The following is a 20,192-nucleotide window of genomic DNA, read 5'->3' as shown; positions in this document are numbered from 1 at the left end:
CACTTTTCCTTTGTCACCACGTTCACCAAAAAAGTTAGTGAATGAGATAGAGAAAGAAAAAGAAAAAGGAAATTTGAATAATAAAAAAAAGAAAAGGTAGTAGCAACCAACTACTACTCATCTTCTTCTCTTTCTATAATTTGCTTTAGAAAGGGATCCCAATGAACGTTGCACCCCACCAACCTCCATTGCTTCTACTTCAAGCCTCTTATCCATTAACCACTTATGATATGGCCCATTTGTCTTTAGGATTTTAGAGAGAGAAAAAAGTAAAGTAGTTAAATTGGTGAATGATCAATGGATAAAAGAAGAGGTGTGGTTGCTGCAGGGTCAGTGTGGGAGAGTAGAATGAAGAGTGATCAAGTTAAAGGTGGAATCAAAGTGTTCAAAGCAGAAAAAGAAGAACAAGAACAAGAAGGAGGAAATGTTGGTGGTTCTAGATTGAGAAGAACCTCAATTGGGTCTTCAAAGAGAAAAATTTGTAGCCCAATTCAGATTTCCAAAGGAAAAACAGAGGAACCATGCATTTCTGATGGAACCAAGAAGACTCTTCCATTTCATACAAGAAGCCCAATTCAATCAAGAAAGATAAGATCTGATATGCAGAAGGGTGGTGGTGAAGCTGCAGGGAAATTGAGGAAGATTAAATCAGATCCAATCAAGAAGAATGTTAATGATTCAATTGAATTGAGGAAGACGAAATCTGAGTTGGATCGAGTTCAAGAAAATGAGACAAAGAATGAATTTGATGAATTGGATGATGGGTTTGAAAAGATTGAAGCTGAGAAAGATGAAAATGTTGAGGATTTTGATGTGTGTCAAGAGAAAGAGATATCAAGCAATGTTGATGTGGTTCAAAATTCACCTGAATCAGTGGTTCATGTTGGTGGTGATTCTGAATCAGATGGTGAGGTTGAAGATGATGAGGAAATTGAAATTGAGATGGAGAATGAAAGCTTTGATGTGAAGGAAATTAGTATTCCAGCAGAATCCAAAGTTGTTACTTTGAATCAACAAGAAAATGATAGGGTTGATGTGAATGAACCAGAAAAGAAGATTGTTTTGAATGAATCAGAGAAAAAAGTGGTAACCAATGAAGCAGAACAGAAGAAAGTGGTAACCAATGAAGCAGAACCGAAGAAAGTGGTGAATGCCAATATGAGATTTCATCACAAAAATGAAAGAAGACCAGTTTCTGTTCCTCTTGTAGTGAAACAATCCCCTACAATCAAAAGGAATTCAAAAATTTACCAAAATTTCTCCAAACCCAATTCAAGTAAGAAATTTTCAGTTTCATTCAGTCAATTTTGTAATTTTTGGGTTTAATTCGTTGTCCTAACTTTAGAAAATGTGTGTGTTTTACTAATCTTTTAAGGTTCAGTTCCAAAAGAAGAAGAACGCAGTAGCTTTCCAAAAACCCAAAACAAGTTGCAGAGTCTAGGTGATTTTCATCTCAATTATGTGTTGACAAAATTTCATTCAATTCAATTTATAGAAAATAATAATTATTTATAATTTCTCCTCAACAGTGGATTTAATAATGTGGAGAGATGTTTCAAGATCAGCATTTGTGTTTGGGATTGGAACATTTGTTATAGTCTCATCTTCTTATGCAAAGGATATCAATTTGAGGTTAGAAATCATACAGAGTTTACTCCCTCGATTCCAAAATGTAAGCACAAACTGGTCAACATAAATTGTTGGATTTGGTACAAATTTTGAAACCAAATACATTGTTTTGTTGACCAATTTTTGCTTATATTTTGGGACTAAGGAAGAATTTATTTTACTATGATATTCCCTCCGTCCCATATTACTTGACCTATTTAGAATATTTGCATTATTCATGCAACATGTTTTGACTCTATTTTTCTACTAATATATAAAAACAAAATATAGCATATAAGATGTTGTTAGATTCGTCTCGATTAATATTTTCAAAATATAAAATTTTTGTAATTTTTTCTACTAGATTATTAAAGAAATTTAAGTTTAAAATTGTGCATTGACATACGTGACAGAGTCAACTAGGTCAAGTAATATGGGACGGAGGGAGTACAATATAACTTTTACTGTTTCGGAACTGATGTGTTTCTGCCCTTGCTTTTTGCAGTCTTATTTCTGCAATGTCCTATGTAGGCCTTGTCTATCTTGCAGTTATCTTCCTCTATAGATCCTTAATTTGCAGGTAATAATGAGTAACTCATTCAATTTTTGTGACAGAGATACTTACTGCATTGTTAAATTAGTTGGGAGAATCACCACTCTAATTTTAACACGTAGGATTTTCAATAGAATGTAAGTAAAAAAAAAAACATAACCACCCGCTGATAATGTAATTAATGTGTTTATTTTATGTACGATTGTACCTAAAATACCCGTATTCGTATATAGTAAGTTTTTTTATTTTTCGAGTTTATATTTAAGGACAAATTATATATATATAGTGGGGATAAAGTTCAGTTGTTAATTTTTTTTATGGGCTCAGGGGAGTGATAGATGTAGAAGACTCAAGTTATGTAGTAAGAGAACAAGATGCAATTTGGATGCTGAAATTGGTCCTACCTTATTTGAATGAATTCTTGTCAAAACTGAAAGCACTTTTCTCTGGAGATCCTGGCACCACAATGAAGGTAATTTAAGTAGTATATTCTTAATAACATTGAACACTTTATTAGCCAGCATAGATAGAAGAACCCTCTAAATGTGTACGAATTGCAGTTGGCAGTTTTGCTCTTTGTTTTGGCAAGATGTGGAAGTTTCATAACTATTTGGAAGATGGCTAAAATCGGTAAGTTTTTAAAGGCCTAACAAAATGATGGGTCTTTCTTTACACTTTCGCTTGATGTTTGATTACACTGACAGACAGACAAATGGTTGTGCTCAACTAACTCTAGTACTATTTCAGGCTTCTTTGGAGTTTTCATTGTACCAAAGATCTGCTCTTCGTATTCAGCACAATTAACTGCATATGGTAAATTTCCTGATTTTGATGAGTATAGGTTGATAGTGTAGAATAGATTAGACGGTGCGGTGCTTTCATGGGCCCACATTAGCCGATCGTGCATGCTTATATTTATACATATCTACTCTTTTATACGGATTATGATACCCTTCTGTCGGCATACACTAAATTTAGTTAAACAACATTAAATTTGTTTTTGTGGATTTTTTTTTTTTTGAGGAATTGTTTTTCTGGATTTTTAGAGTCAAAATCAACATATTTTGTACTATAATTTTTTCGATATAAATTTTAAACTCACAGATACATTAAATTAAATTCTTATATTGAAATTAACTCATTCTCTTATCACTTTTTTTTTTTTTTGAAAAGCCCTCTCTTATCACTTGTAAGGTAATGTCATTTTTTATAATAAATTCATTTTACATATTATGTTTATTTCATGCGAGTTTTGGATTTTTTCCAATACGACAAAGATATAAGGAAGGCAGAGAATCCATTTTTTATACACGTGATATTTATTTTATTTTAACCTTCTATTCTATGTTGACTCCAATGCATAGTAATAATGTAGATCTGACGGGTTCTATAAACAAAGATAAATTACTGTACTATATTTATTTTTATTGTTTACAAATTACTAGTACTATATAATTTAATATGCATAATGTTATTATTATTATTGCTAGTTTTAGGTTTGGTGTCAGTCTATTCGTATTTTTACGAAAAATAAATTTTATGAAATTTTGATTTAGCTTAAAATTATACATATTTTTCATTTTCAGGGTAATAATCTATACTTATTTTTTTTTAAAGAATAAACTATACTTATATTTTTCAATAACATAAAATATATCAAATATAATATTACATGTACTAATAATCAGAGAATAATTTTTTTTTTATCTTTTTAAATGACATCAACAATATATCATTCTTATAATTATGTTTGTTTAAAAGTATAATTGAAAGTAAAAAAAAATTATTATTTTTATAACAATTATACCTCATCGTCTCATCCAACGACAAAATCAAACTAGCTCTAAGTTGAGATCTTTTCTTTTTTGTTGTCTTTATAAAACATAATTAATAAATACATCACATGGATTAGCATCTTTGGTTTTCTTTTAGCCAATGGCGCAATCATGTTTTTTTTTTTTTTTTCTGACAGTTTTGATCCCATTACTTGCATTGGGTCTCTTTTATTTTCGTGACAATTGTCTTTTATTTTGGTAAACTAGGGAACACAATTGTTGGATCATAATAATCGTAACATAATGGTCCTCCACATCCTTGTGGTCCCAATCCCAAAGTCAACAATACTGTGTTTCTTTTATGTGTTTACTATGCCTCTTTTGTCTTTACTTTTCGTGATCCCAGCCACTCCACTAGTATGATGAAAATTTATTATGTATAAATGCTTGCTACTTAATTAATCAATAGAAATATCCAGAGAGAGTCATTGGTTTTGCTATGTCATTCTACTTTCATAACTATATTTTGAAAATGATTATATAGGATGACCAATATGTCAATGTAAAACAATTTTACAAAGAAAAGACATGCTCTTTTAACTCGATTATTATTCTCTGATTCTACTGTACTAATTTTCATTGTTCTGAAATCTAATCTAATACATATAACTTTTAATTTGTTGATATGATAAAGCAAATTTTTGGATTCGTCGATTCCGGGATGCATGGGATTCATGCACTCACAAAAAAGCTGTGGCTCTAGGCATATTCGGTCTAGTATGGAATTTGTCATCTGTTGTTGCTCGCATTTGGGCAGGTAAATAAATTTTATTTTATTTACAATTTACAATATGTACGTATGTATGTACTAGACACTAGTTAAACTAATGTGTGGTGGTGTTGTGTTAAATTGCAGTGTTTGTACTATTTGTGGCATTCAGATACTATCAACAACACTATATGGTGAGGGATGAATGGGTGGAAGATGAAACAGGATGTGATGAAGCATGGGAAGAAGAACCAGTTAGACAGAAACAACACAACTTCGTTGCTACCAACAAAGTCAAGAAAGGATTCTAAAGGGATGCATGGTGGTTACTATAGCTAGCTAGTGGTACCACATTTGCTTTTGAATTACTCTTTTATTTCAAAGTTCCATATCAAAGTGTTCTTTTCGATATATTAAATATATGCATAGCTATAGTTCTCAGGTTGTAAATCTTTGTTTAGTTAATAACAAATCCATTAAGGTTCAATAGCAAAAGGGAATAATAGCTTGGACGTTTCTGATCTGTAATTAACATTCAGTTATAGATAGTAATAGTATATTCATTTGCTTTCATTTTGGATAATGCTTGAATTTGGTTCACACACACACACACACACACACACATATATATATATATATATATATATATATAGGGTTATGTTACAAGCCACCCTTTGGTGGTGTCTTTTATCAAGTCATACCTTAAGGTGTGATTTTCACTTTTTAGTTATAACTTTGATAAAAGACACCTTCCTAAAAGTAAGTTGGTGTCTTTTCGCAAATGCTCATGGAGTAACTTGATAAAAGACACCTTCGTAAAAAGTGTTTTTTATCATAACCCATATATATATATATATATATATATATATATATATATATATATATATATATATATATATATATATATATATATATATATATATATATTACTAACTACTAAATAAAAATAATAATTTTTTCCTTTCTAAAAAAAATAATAATAATTTTGGTGCCCATCGATAAAATGGTGCCCTGGGCCGCCGCCCCTCAAGCCCGTCCTCAGCGCCACCCCTGGTGCAACCTAGTCTCACTCTGAGATTCTAGACGGAACAAAACTTTTTGAATTTATACCATTCTTTCTTCTAATGATTATATATATATATATATATATATATATATATATATATATATATATATATATATATATATATATATATATATATGGGATTTGCTAGAACACACCCACTAGTTTTTATGTGGGAGTGTTTTAGCAACATACACCTTAGGGTGTATTTAACCACTTTTTAGTTATAACTTGCTAAAATACTCCTTCTAAAAAGTAAGTGGGTGTGTTCTAGCAAACCCCTATAGGATTTGCTAGAACATACCCACTAGTTTTTGTTAGAAGGTGTGTTATAGCAACATACACCTTAAGGTGTATTTAACCACTTTTTAGTTATTCACTTGCTAAAACACTCCTTCTAAAAAGTAAGTGGGTGTATCCTAGCAAACCCCATATATATATATATATATATATATATATATATATATATATATATATATATATCTTCAATTTGCTTTGATTAATTCTATTGAAAAAATATTTTTAGATAACTTTGATATGAATATTTTGCAACAAAAAATATAAGAATAAAATTATTTGAATGATTAAAAGGGCATAATTTATAGTTTCGTCCAGGGCACCAAAATTCTTAGAGCCGGCCCTGGGTTGCACAAAAATTCTTTAACTTCATTAAATTCAAAGTCAAAAACGTTTTAGAATATTTAAAAAAGTTTGTTGAGCATCCGATTGCTAAGTCATAATAAATCCGAACACTTGCGTCAGATTAACTTCCGGATCATAATTGTTTTTTTTTTCTAGGGAAAAGAAAATGAGTTTTGTTAACAAGTATCTAAGAGCATACTATAAGGATTTCAAATTAAGAAATTATTTATTGAAAAATTCAAATATTTCAATTTCATTGGTTTGATTCATAAATTTCTATAAAAACTTATTTTTTTAAAGTCATTAAAGAGTACTCGTTAGCATTTGCCATTATGTTTTATATTGGTGGGTCCATTTGTATATGCTGTCCAGAAATATGAGGACTCAATCATTATTCATTCGTGTTAGTGGTTGCGGTTTTCATGAATACGAGTGCCATTATCTTGTGCTTTTTTCGGTCATCTCTGGCAGCTGGTTAGAAATTGGCTTTGTGTTCACTCAGCGGATCCATCCCATATTTTGGATCATTTTATTCAGTTCGGTTCTTCTATAGGTTACGGTAAATCTAGATGTTCTTTCATGCATTTGATTTGGTTTGCTACAATTTGGGTAATTTGGAAGGAAAGGAATGCTAGAATTTTCAGAGGCACTCAGAGTTAACATATACAACTTCTGGAGAATGTCAAACATCTTTGCTTCTGGTGGTGTAAAGCTAGTGTTGTATCTTTTCATTATAGTTTTTACAATTGGTGCCAAAATCCTTTGTTATGTGCAGGAATTGGCTAATTTTTTCATTGTTGTTGTACTCTGACTGTATTTTGTGAGCGTTTCCTGTGGTACACCTTGTACCTGAAAGTTGGCTCTCTGTTTCAATATATCATTTTGATTTCTTCAAAACAAAAAAAAAAATCATTATTCATTCGTCGGAAACAAAGTCAAGATTTTGATATATCCAAAAGTCAAAAGCGTCTTTTGCATTTTCATTTAAGAAAAAGTTATGGTATATTGACGTCACTTTTGTGACAACTTTCCCAACAACATAAAAATACTAGTTTTTTTTAGCAACTAAAAAAATAGTAGTTGTCAAAATAGTTGTTGCAATGTTCAAGTATCATTACTCTTTAAAAAAAAATGTTTGGTGTACATCTATATGAGTGTGTATTTTATACGCATTGACAGAGAGAGATAAAGATAAGAAATAGTGATGTGATATAGAAGTGATGTGCTAGGAAGAAAGAGTTAGAGATATAATAAGATGTTGAATGGCTGTAAACATGAGTTGTTCAAATATCATTATTGTTTCATTTATTGGTGATAGTTTTGTTGGGGTTTGTTTGGATTGAGGTAGAGTAAAAGTAATGCTTTGCACGAAATGTGTGTTAAATGTGATTTTGTCAGCTAATCGCCTATTCTTGAAGGAGTAGTATCCTTACTTCTAATAGAGAAGTTGGTGCTTCTAAATCTAGTCAACGTTGTTTAATAGAGGAATTTGTGTTTCTCAACCGGGTCAACGTGTGGGGTAGTTTAGACTCCGGACGAAGAGAATTTGGAGATTTCTTTCATTCAATGGATCTTTTTGACCTCTTACCCATACAATGCCAATTTACTTGGTTTTGTTTGAATTGTTTAACCATGATTCGTTGTGATTGAATTCTTGTGTCAAAATTGCGGTTGGATGGTTTGGGGAATCTAATTGTGGAATTTTTTGGTTCTAAGGTTAGCCTTTTTGATTGGTTAAAAATTTCCACGTTATGTATATTTATTAAAATATGTAAATCTCTTTAGTATTGTCTTTCATACTACCTTTGTCCCTATTTATAAGATCCTTTTGCAATTTTTTTTTGTTTCTTTTTATAAGACCCTCTTCAAATATCAAGGTATATTAATTAATTTTTCACAAAAATACCCCTAATTAATTGTATAGAATTAAAGATCAACTTGTAACCAAAAAAAGAATCAAAGATCAACTAACTATCTCTCTTAATAATTGAAGGATAATTTTGAAAAGCGAATGTATGTTGTTAACAAATTTAATGAAAAAACAAAATTTCTTAATTCTTGTCCTTTTATCGAAAGGGAGGTAGTAATTTTTACCGGCATAAGGTAAAATAAACCTTAAGTGAAGTTGTCTATAAAACGTGGAATCCATAGATATTTGAAGTACTGTTTAAACATACAATTAGGAGAAACATCGTAAGATAGTCGGACCATAAAAATATGGGTCTAATTTTATTGTCCCATAATAGTTTAAACACAACATTAACAACCATGTAACTTAGAGATCAAGAGACATCCATATTTAATAAATCTACTCTTGCCCGTTATATTCAAGTATTAAAACCCTTCGTACATTAATTGATGGTTCTTAATTAAATATAAATCTTTTTTAGATATAACAAACTTTGACAAAATTAAGAATTTGAGGAAATCATTTTTTAATTTAGTTAAGAATCATACGAAAAAACATCTAAGAAATTGTACCTAAGTTTTTTCCTTTCGATATAATAATTCTATAGCTATTCTGTTTTGTTATAGCGTTCAATACATGTTAGAAATTTAATGTTGCATAATCACTTTAGAGTGAGACTTTATTTACTTTAACAATAATTTTGGAGTGAGACTTAAGTGTAAGAGGATACAAATATTATAGTCATTTCTGTTGTTATGCAACCTTTAATCATGGATCCAAACGTAAAAGGGAAATGGTTCAATGTGAAGGTCTTTGATGGACATGAGGAAAGCGTGCACGATTTGTATGTGATCATCTGAAAGAGTAATTGTTTATGATGCCAATTTTCCTTCGGAGCTTGAGAAGATTGTGAAGGTCTTTGATGGACATGAGAAGATTGTCTTAAAACGGATATTTTTTAAGACTGGTGTGACATTTTTGAAAACATCGTCTCAAGAATCCTGTTTCTTCTGGTACAGCACTGGCTGCAATTGTATATAGAAGGTGAGTACTACTGTACTAGTAGTAGATATTCCTATGATGCCATAATATATAGGACTCATTACAACAGTTAGGTAAAAACAAACCGAACCAAACCAAATCGGATAAAAGGTTTGGTGCACCGGTTATGTAGACCACTGATAAAATAAAACATGAATGAGCCTAGGCCTTGTAGGAGATTCGTTATAGAATATAATCAAAATTTACCTACTCAAATTTTCATGCACTGCAATAAATTCTGCATTTTTCCTCTCTTTTTCACATTTGCTAATGTAGAATTTCCCTTCTCATTCTTTTGTTCAGAGGTCTTCACTTGTAGCCAATGCTGGAGACTTTAGGGCTGTTTTGTTCCGTCATGGAAGATCTATAGAAATGTCCAACAATCATATACAAAACTGTGAAAGAAAGGACGGGGATTGAGTCGTTAGGCGGATACATCGACGAAGGCTACCTAAATGTCCAGTAGGTGTCACTCGTGCTCTAGGTGACTAGAACCTTGAAAGACTAAAGGAAATAAGTGAAAAAGGTGGACCATTGAGTGCTGAACCTGAGCTATGACACTGACGAAAGACGAATTCTTGAGAATTGCTAGTGATAGAATATGGGATGTTTTAAGTAGTCAATGTTGTAGATTTTGTGCGAAGGAGGCTTGAAGAACACAATGACGAGCCATTATGCTGCAAGGAAATGGTGCATGAAGCACTAATCAGAGGATCAACAAACAATTTGACAGTTGCGATGGTGTGTGATGAGTTTTAACTCAACCATCAGCACCTGTTGTAGATTCAACATGTGTAAGGAGAAGCATATCTGTGGAGAGATCTCAGAATCTTAAATGCCGACTAGAGGAATAGAACAATTTTTATTACAAAAAAGGCGATCTAACTGATTTTTTAGACCACAGTTATGCGCAGATATATCCATCACAGAAAGAACTAAGTGATGGTTGGCATAGTTCCAACATGTTTTTGCTTGTTCCGGCTGAAAACTACATCTAGAAACCAATTATCAAGCTCAACATTGTGATAAAACTCTATGGACAATAGAAGGCATAAGAAAAAAAACTTACAATATACAAATCACCAAATGTGAAAATTATAGTAACAATCGTAAAGTGTTCATAAAAGACAGCAAACAGAATGAACAGTACAGAGTTGAATTATCTCACCGTAGACATTTTTATTAAGAGTAAGCGAATAAAGAATGAGTACATGATAAAAAATTACAAACGTTAATGAAGCATTCCAAAAATTTCTTTATCAATAACTAATACCTATATACTTTACAAAATATGTGTAACATCAATGAAGAGCCTAGACTATAATCAAATCTGTGTTTCTAAAATATTTAAAATCACTTTCCTGAAAACTTCTCTCTTATCTCAGTCCTTGCAACTCGAATCAAGAATAAACCAGCAAAGAAAATAGACGAAACGAGCATAAAAAATACACTGTTCCATCCCTTAGTTGAAACATAACCTGCTAAAAGTGGTCCAAGAGCAGCTCCAACAGAACCAGTACCATCAATGATTGCAGTAACAGTAGCCAGTGCCCGAGAATTCCCACCACTAAAGCCCTGCGTACCGAGATCGGCAGCCACAGCAGTTGTAATTAGCGAGTACGGACCATTCACCAAAAATCCAGAAAGAAACATCAAGGTGATGTTAGTAAACATAGAGATGCTCCCGAAAGCACGATACAAAAGCAGAGCTGGAATCGATAGAAACAAGAACAGGATTGAAGTCACAGCGCGAGCTTCAATCATATCAGAAATGAAACCGGCGGTGATTCCGCCTAGAACTCCTCCAATATCAAATATTGTTGAAAGTAACCCAGCAGTTTTGTGAGATAGATTCACACCAGCAACCGCTGCAACCAACACAAAATAACAAATTCAATAAAAAAAAATCATAATTCATGAAAATTATGTAAACTAAATAAGATATGGCTTAATCAATGCAATAAATCTATCAGATATGATATATTTTTGCATCAAAGAACAATTACCTGTGTGCCTTATGTAGAAGGGTAACCAATACAAGAAAGTGTAAGCAACAAATTTTGAGAAAAAGAGACAAAAAGCAAACGGAGCGACTCCAGGTATTTTCCACGCCTCTAAAAATCCAATAGCAGACGAAGAATTTGAAATCGAACTATCAGGATCAATTAGCTTTGCTTCCTCTGATTCGACTTTCTGCAGATCCTCTGCACCGCCCGTTTCAACACTCATTTCAATTTCCATTCCAGGACTCGCAAACCCTATATCCACGGGATTCACAACAAGAAACAGAAACACCAAAACCCCAATGAAAATGATCAAAATTCCAGGCACCACAAACGACCAACCCCATCCAAATTCCAAAACACCCGAAGCAATAACTGAACCAATGATATTCCCAACCGAGGTATGCGAATTCCATATCCCCATTATCAATCCCCTCTTTGATTCCCCAAGCCAATTCCCAACAACTGCAACAACACAAGGCCACCCAATTGACTGAAACACTCCACAAACAATCTGAACACCGACAAAAAACCCCAACACATGAACATCAAACCAGTATCCTAACCCAAAAAGTATCGTAAAAAAACCGCTGCCCACCATCCCAAACACAAGAAACAACCTCAAATCAATCCTATCACCAACATGACCAGCCAAATACATGCCAATGGAGTAAGAAGTAAGAAACGCGAGATCAACCTCGCCAAGCCGGTGAGTTCCCCGGGTTCCATTAAAAGGCGGCCAACCCGAATCAAGGGTTGAATTGGTTGGAACTGTGGGTCCCAGAACACTTTTAACAATACTAGGAGGCTTCCTAGATGCATGAAAGGAAGCATATGCAAGAAATGTGATAATAAGAACACATATTTGATGGAATAGTAGGGTTTTGTGAGGGGGTTTCAGGTTTGGAAAGAGATTCAGAGCTGGAGCTAGGCTCAAACTCTTGGAATTTGATTCCATTCTTACTCATCAGGATTCAAGTCTACACATTGAATCTAACCTAAATTAATATTAGAATCTCTATGATCTAAAATTAGATCCAAAATTGAAGATGAAAACACGACTTACAAGATTGTTGGCACCAAATCTTAAATGGTGATGGAAATTGGTGAGAGCAAGAGAGGATTGCAAGTAACAAAAAAAAAAAAAAAAAACCTTTGCGTGGAAAACCGGGTTGTGTTCAGATCGGGCTCTTCGAAAATTCAAAAACGTCGTTTGTTGTTCTCAAAACAGGATTTTAGACCCCATTCTTTGTTTAAGAGTTTAATGGAGTAATAATGTAGAGTACAGTCAAAATTATCTAAGATTTGCATTTTTTATCCATATTTCAATACCAAATACACACTGCTAATACATAAATCACATATTTTGTACCAAAAATAAAAGAGTAATGATATTTTGAGAACCAATTTCCAACAACTTTTGGTGACAACCTTTTTCGTCTCTTTCTATTGGACAATAACAATAGAGAGAAAAATGAAGAGAGATAATAAAAGTACAATGAGAGTATGAGAGAGTTGTCACAAAAGTTGTTCAAATATGTATGTTCAAATATCATTTCTCAAAATAAAAATACATAAATACATATTAGCAAACCGAACTCTTAATCATAACAACCAAATTAATTTGTTTCCATACGGTCAACGCTAAAAAAGTAATAAAATATCGACAATCTTTAATTGCATACATCCTTGGAAAATGGTTCATGTTGTTCGTCCGTTTCGACTATAGGCGATCTTTAAAATGATCAATTAACTACATGTTGATAAGTCATTTGTAAGGTTGAAAGAAATTTGGTGATAACCACAATAAGTAGGGATGAGAATAGGTCAGGCTTTGATAGGTCTGAGCCTGGCCTACAATTTTTTTTTGCAAACCTGAGTTTGACCTATGACCTTTCATAGGCCTATTTTTTTGGCCTGACCTAGCATATTTAAAAGTTGGGTCTGACCTAAAAGCCTATTTACATGCATTCTTCATATTAAAGTCATTAAATATTTAATTTTGTCTATTTCAAAATAGGCTAAATTGGCCTTAAAGCCTATTTCGTCGTAAGACCTGTCTATTACTATAAGGCCTTAAAAGCCTATTTCACTATAAGGCCTCAAAACCTATTTAAAAAGTCTATTATTTGAGTTTTTTCTTGATTTTTATTCTAATATAAATTATATTTTAATATAAATAAAATATAAATTTTAATAGTATGCATATCAGGCTTCGTAGGCTTTTTTTTTGATAGCCTAAGCCTGACCTATTTACTTAAATAGATCTTTGGCCGGTCCAAAACATGTATGTTATCTCTTTGAGTCTACTCATGATGTTTATGCACCCGTATTATTTTGAATGTATGTTCACCCCCTTTTTTGCGGGTTGGACGCTTGTACCTTTGTGTGGTACATATACTCAGGACGAAGAATCTTAGAAGCTGTGAGTCGTGGAGGATGGCGTGGAGCCGTTCTTGTCAATTTTTATCATTAATGAGAGTTATTTAGTGTCATTGCTCTGATTCTGTAACACTAGGGAATTGGGGTTTCTTTTTACTTTCCAGACTTTGATTTGAGATTCACGTTTGAATCCAATTTAATTGTTATGATGATGTGTGAAACCCTTGTATGTTTAAATATTAATTGTATTTTAATCCCTTATTATAAAAGCTAAACTTGCCACGCTGGCAGTTAGCCCTAAACACTCCTGATTTTCCCTCCTTCAACCCACATTAATTGCAATCAAAACTGCCAGCTACCCACTAATCCCTCATGTAGTAACCTTGATGTTTCAATTCCCTCTTTTAACTACAAATGAATTTCAAATTACCCAATCAGCTTCCTTTGTTTACACACATAATCATGCATCAATCTCCACATATCCCTCTATAAAAATCATGTTATTCATGTACTCCTTCCACATTTTAAAATTCTGTAGGTAAAGAAATATTATACTTAAACCATGGAACGTGATTCTCTAAAGTATGACATGTTGGAACAAAATGTGTTTAACATTACCCTTTGAGAGTTTTGATGATAACAAGGTATTAAAAATTGTCAATTGGATAAGCTAATATTTGTTCAAGTGTACAGGACCACAGACAAAAATTTGATATCTTAAATAGGTTCTGGAAGAACAAAAGAGAGCTAAGGAATCAACAAAAAGGAAGCTTGAAGCATCTGAAGAGAAGTGCTCCTGAAGTATAGTGCTCCTGAAGTGATGACGTCATCAGAAGCAAGTTCGTCAGAAGCATATCATCAGAAGCTGAAGATCACCAGAAGCTGAAGTTCATCAGGAGATGCAAGACTTAAAGCTTCAAAGGCTGTTTAATGGATTTAATCTCGTCTAAGCATTGCAGAAGACTAGAAGATTGAAGCAACGACTATTTTGAAAGGATTTGAAGGCATTGGATGCTTGTTCTTTAAAGAGCATTGACAAAGTACAATTGTACGAAGTGTACAATCACTACCTCCACTACTCTGTTTTTGTCTCTGCTACAAGACAAGAAAAACAACTCTGCCTGCAACGTTGTTCCCTCACAATTGGAATGGATTTGAAATTGATCCTTCATAGGACAATAACCATATCAGGCAAAAGATCATTGGTGATTGATAAAAGCTTCAAACGACTCTATTTTGATGTGCTGACAATTCACAACGTCTCTTTCACACCTCTATATAAAGGAGTGAAGACTTAGAGATTGGTAAGGACTCAACAACAATTTACAAGTTCCAAAACTCTGCTGAAATTGTTCTGCATTCAAAAAGTTCACTTAGAATTTCTTTTTCAAAGTTCATATCTTAGAAATTCTAGAGTCTTAAGAGTATGTATCTGATTTGTATTGTGAACACCACTGATTGTATATCAAGTGTTCAACCTCAAATATTTTTCTTTGTAATTCTGTTTGAATAGAAGTCTCATGCAGTTGTGCTTGAGCATTAGAAGTCTCTTGATTGTGTTCAGGAGCATAGGAAGTCTCTTGCAGTTGTGCTTGAGCAGTTTGAAGTCTCTGGCTAAGTTTAGCAGTGAGCAGTTGTAATCAGATATTACATTTTAGTGAACTCTCCTTGGAAGTGCAAGGGGGACAGGAATACTTCCGGTTTGTGGAAGGAACTTGTATAATTGCTTTGTGTCTTTCTTCTTTCTCTCTCTCTGTTTTTATCCGCTGCATTTAGTCCTAAACATCACTTCAAAAGTAGAACTCTATCTGCTTCTGATCAATGTTTTCAGCTTAGGAGAAAACGAAGTAAAAGCTAACACAATTCAACCCCCCCCCCCCCTCTTGTGTTTTTCTCACCTTCAATTGGTATCTAAAGCTTTGGTCTGTTGTCTTAACACTTAACAGTGTAACAGAAAAAGATTTGAGAAAAACATGTCTGGTGAAGGCTTTGGTTCTGGATATGGGAACAACAATGTTGTTCCATATGATTATGGTGACAACAAGAAATCTGACTATGGAAAAGTTCCTAAGTTCAATGAAGATGCTGAAGAATTCTCTTGGTAGAAAACCAACTTCTATAACTATGTCATGGGTTTAGATGAAGAACTATGGGACATACTTGAAGATCATGTTGGTGACTTGGTTCTTGATGACGAAGGAGCTGCTATTGATAGAAAGAAACATACTTCTTCTCAGAATAAACTCTATAAGAAGCATCATACTATCAAAGGAGCACTTGTCACTGCTATACCTAAAGCAGAGTATATGAAGATGAGTGACAAATCCACTGCTAAGGCAATGTTTCCTTCTCTTTGTGCAAATTGTGAAGGCAACAAGAAAGTCAGAGAAGCAAAAGCCCTTATGCTTGTTTATCAATATGAGTTGTTCAAGATGAAGGATGATGAAACTATTGAGGAAATGTACTCAAGGTTTCAAACCCTAGTCTCTGGATTACAAATACTGAAGAAGAGTTATGTTGCTTCTGGTCATGTTAGCAAGATACTAAGAAGCTTGTCTGCTAGATGGAGACCTAAGGTTACTACTATTAAGGAAGCTAAAGATTTAAACACTTTAAGTGTTGAAGATCTTGTCAGCTCTCTCAAGTTTCATGAGATAAGTCTAAATGATCATGAGCCTGCTAAGAAGAGTAAATTTATTGCTCTACCATTTAAAGGGAAGTCATCAAAAGCTCTTAAAGTTATTGAATCTGAAGAAGAGTCACCTGATGGAGACTCTGATGAAGATCCTACTGAGAAGATGAATATGCTTTCCAACAAGCTTGAGTATCTGGCAAGGAAGAACAATAAGTTTTTGAGTAAAAGAGGTGGTTACAAGAGCTCCAAGAAAGAAGATCAGAAGGGATGCTTCAATTGTAAGAAGCCTGGACATTTCATTGTTGATTGCCCTGATCTTCTGAAGGAGAAATCAAAGGATAAGTCAAAGAAGTCAAGTTTCAACTCAAGGAAATTCAGAAAGCAGATTAAGAAGAGTTTAATGGCAACTTGGGAAGATTTAGATAGTGAATCTAGGTCTGAAAAGGAAGAAGCTGGAGATGAAGCAAACGTAGCTATGGGGTTAGTGGCTACTGTGACTTCAGAAGCAGGACCTGATTCAGATTCTGAAGATAAAAATAAGGTATATTCTAAAATTCCCAGATAAGAACTTATTGAGTCTCTTAAAGAACTCCTTACACACTTTGAACTTAGAACCAATGAGTTGAAAGATTTAAAAGAAAAATATGTTGATTTAATGAAACAACAAGAATCAACTCTATTGGATTTGAAAGCTTCTGAAGAATGACTTAGAGGCTTTGACTTCATTTGTAAAACTTATGAAGAAAAGCTTAAGTTTCTTTGTCAGAAGCTACAAGAAAAGTGTAATGGAAAGTCTTGAAATAAACATGAAATTGCTCTTGAGGATTTTATTATATATGGTATTGACAGAAGCAAAGTTGCTTCAATGATTTACAGCATTTACATAAACAATGGTAAAAGGATTGGATTTTCAGGAGGGAAACCTATTGAAATCAGTCTTAAAGCATGTTGTGAATGCATCAAGGAAGGATTGAAAACCTTCTTTGTACCTGAAGGTGCTAAGTTTGAAACTGTAGTTCAGTCATAACCTGAAGCTTCCAGCTCTAAGTCTAAGATTACTTCAAAGCCAAAGAACTCTAAACTCTGATTCTAAGACTTCACAGATCAAGATTCTAAAGAGATCAAAACCTGTTCCTCAGAGTCTGTTGAAACCTGAATCTAAAGTCCTGAAGTCTAAGTTTCAGAAGAACAAAACAGTCATTGCTTCTGGGGAATCAAAACCAAAAGGTTTTAAACCTAAGGTAATGATTAATCAGAAGTTATCGAACTTACAACACAAGGTACAAGAAGTGAAGAGTAAAGCTTCCAGTACTAACCTCAAAGGACCCATAAAACAATGGGTACCTAAATCTAAAATTGTCAATGCTACAGATATGTCTAAGAGCAAAGGAAAAGCAAAAATCATGGTACCTAAACAGCGGTTGCTCAAGGCATATGACAGGAGAGAAGTCTATGTTCCTCACCCTCATAATGAAAGAAGGAGGAAATGTGAAGTTTGGAGGCAACCAGTCTGGCAAGATCATTGGTACAGGAACTATTGGTAACTCCTCTATCTCAATTAATAATGCATGGTTGGTAGATGGTCTTGAACATAACCTTTTGAGTATCAGTCAGTTTTGTGATAATGGTTATGATGTGATGTTTGAAAAGACCAACTGCACAGTAATCAACAAAGATAACAAGTCCATAGTATTCAAGGGAAAGAGGATGGAGAATGTCTATAAAATTAAATTTCACTGAACTGGTTGATCAGAAGGTAATTTGTCTTCTGTCAGTGAATGATAAGAAATGGATGTGACACAGAAGGTTGGGACATGCTAACTGGAGATTAATCTCTAAGCTTAGTAAGTTACAACTTGTCAAAGGCCTACCTGACATTGACTATCATTCAGATGCACTGTGTGGTGCATGCCAGAAAGGAAAGATTGTAAAATCATCTTTTAAAACAAAAGACATTGTCTCAACCTCCAGACCCTTAGAATTACTTCATATTGATTTATTTGGACCAGTTAGCACTGCATCCTTATATGGAAGTAAATATGGATTAGTTATTGTTGATGATTACAGCAGATGGACTTGGGTAAAATTCCTAAAATGTAAGGATAATGCTTATGATGTATTCAGTAACTTCTGCACTCAAATATAGTCTGAATAAGAAATGAAGATTTTAAAAGTAAGAAGTGATCATGGTGGAGAGTTTGAAAATGAGCCATTTGAAAATTTTTGTGAAAAACTTGGAATTGTCCTTGAATTCTCTTCTCCTAGAACTCCACAGCAAAATGAGGTTGTAGAGAGAAAGAATAAAACTTTATAAGAAATGGCTAGAACCATGATTCAAGAAAACAATTTAGCTAAACATTTCTAGGCAGAAGCAGTGAATACTGCATGTTATGTCCAAAATAGAATCTATATCAGACCTATCTTGGAGAAAACAGCATATGAACTTTTTAAGGGAAGAAGACCCAATATCTCTTACTTTCATCAATTTGGATGTACCTGTTACATTCTAAATAACAAGCTCTACCTAAAGAAATTTGATGCCAAGGCGCAAAGAGGAATCTTTTTATGTTACTCTGAAAGGTCAAAGGCATACAGATTGTATAATTCAGAAACACTTTGTGTTGAAGAATCAATGTGTAACACCCCGTTTTCCCCAACATGTAAAATAATACATAATAATCAGAGTATTCAACTTAAAAGAGGATGTCAGATTTCTTCAAAATATAAATCAAATATAATTAGAGTCAAAAATCTGCTCTTTATTTTAAATAACTGCTGTCATGAACTTCAAATATATTGCAGCGGAAAAATTATTAAATGTTAAACAATTACTTGGCACTAAAAGGCGTCAACATCATAAAAAACTTATTGAACAATCCATTTCAAATGGTCCATCAACATAAATCATAAAGACACGTAACAAAAGGAAACAATGCAAGATCCCCATCCCGTTACGTATCAGAGCAACCCTAAGACGACGCGTGAGGAAGTCAACTCACATCAACAGCTAATCCTGGTTATCTGCATGTTACCCACGTAGAGGCAACATTCAAACAGAAGGGGTGAGATTCACATTCAATAATAATAAGCATATAATTTATCAACATAATTTAACAACATAAATAACAACAATTTTAACATCATAAACAACAATTATACAACGTAAATGCTTCTCATAATTTCTCATTATCAACTTATTGAATATAACAACACTCGACAACACGACAACAACATCGACAACTCAACATCAACGACAACTCAACATTGTAACACCCTATTTCTATTAAGCGGTAAAACGCGCGAATACATCAGAATATTCTAGAAATAGATGCTACGTCTCAAAACCAAACCAACTAATTTCATGCATATATATAATATTTCAACGGTCACAGCGGAATTCAAATCATAAACTTCAACATATACATGCCATGGTCAAAATATATCCTCATATGAAAATAATCCAAGTCCGACAAGTGGACAATAGCAACAACATAGCAACAGAATCCAAAAAAAAAGAAAACAACAAATAGACACTAAGCCTAATCAGAGCCTAGATACTACGACACTGACACGACAACGGAGAAAGCTCCCGTCGTCCAAACATCCAACAAGCAAACTCACCAAGCGTCTAGTCCTGCACAACGTCTACCCATCCATACAGACAGGTAGGCGGTCGAAACCACTGGGGGTAAGTATTACATTAATCATAATCAAATCATAATGGAAAGATGTACAAATATAAAAGAGTTCATAGATATTTGCATACATGTCCAACATCAACATTCAATCATATAAGCAATACAAGTCCACAC

General features: G+C 33.4%; 2 protein-coding genes and 2 pseudogenes across 3 annotated transcripts; 3 read left to right on the top strand and 1 right to left on the bottom strand.

Annotated features, from left to right (window-relative positions):
* Positions 1 to 112: 112 nt before the first annotated feature.
* Positions 113 to 5,278, top strand: LOC146946791 (Reticulon family protein). 2 transcript variants are annotated; one of them, XM_085744673.1, is made up of 9 exons: positions 113 to 1,276; positions 1,382 to 1,441; positions 1,530 to 1,632; positions 2,114 to 2,188; positions 2,489 to 2,633; positions 2,722 to 2,791; positions 2,909 to 2,974; positions 4,631 to 4,753; positions 4,853 to 5,278. In XM_085744673.1, the coding sequence occupies exons 1-9, from the start codon at positions 298 to 300 to the stop codon at positions 5,014 to 5,016; spliced, it is 1,785 nt and encodes a 594-aa protein (XP_085600799.1). In that variant the 5' UTR covers positions 113 to 297; the 3' UTR covers positions 5,017 to 5,278. The 2 variants fall into 2 exon arrangements, with proteins under 2 accessions (XP_085600799.1, XP_085600798.1); XM_085744672.1 differs by having other exon boundaries at positions 1,376 to 1,441.
* A 3,811-nt stretch (positions 5,279 to 9,089) lies between these two features.
* On the top strand, positions 9,090 to 10,391 carry LOC146946790 (putative protein phosphatase 2C 27 pseudogene; annotated as a pseudogene).
* A 123-nt stretch (positions 10,392 to 10,514) lies between these two features.
* Positions 10,515 to 12,647, bottom strand: G3PP5 (Major facilitator superfamily protein). Its single transcript, XM_085744670.1, has 2 exons — positions 11,367 to 12,647; positions 10,515 to 11,228 (listed from the first exon to the last, which is right to left on the bottom strand). The coding sequence occupies exons 1-2, from the start codon at positions 12,319 to 12,321 to the stop codon at positions 10,714 to 10,716; spliced, it is 1,470 nt and encodes a 489-aa protein (XP_085600796.1). The 5' UTR covers positions 12,322 to 12,647; the 3' UTR covers positions 10,515 to 10,713.
* A 3,071-nt stretch (positions 12,648 to 15,718) lies between these two features.
* Positions 15,719 to 20,192, top strand: part of LOC146946788 (uncharacterized) — a 48,108-nt pseudogene continuing 43,634 nt past the window's right edge.

This window comes from Medicago sativa, chromosome 2 (assembly GCF_051527215.1).
Source record: "Medicago sativa cultivar Bolivia chromosome 2, Bolivia_mono, whole genome shotgun sequence".
Lineage (NCBI taxonomy): Eukaryota > Viridiplantae > Streptophyta > Magnoliopsida > Fabales > Fabaceae > Medicago > Medicago sativa.
The sequence above is the reverse complement of the archived record's forward strand: the minus strand, read 5'-3'. Positions and strand labels throughout refer to the sequence as shown.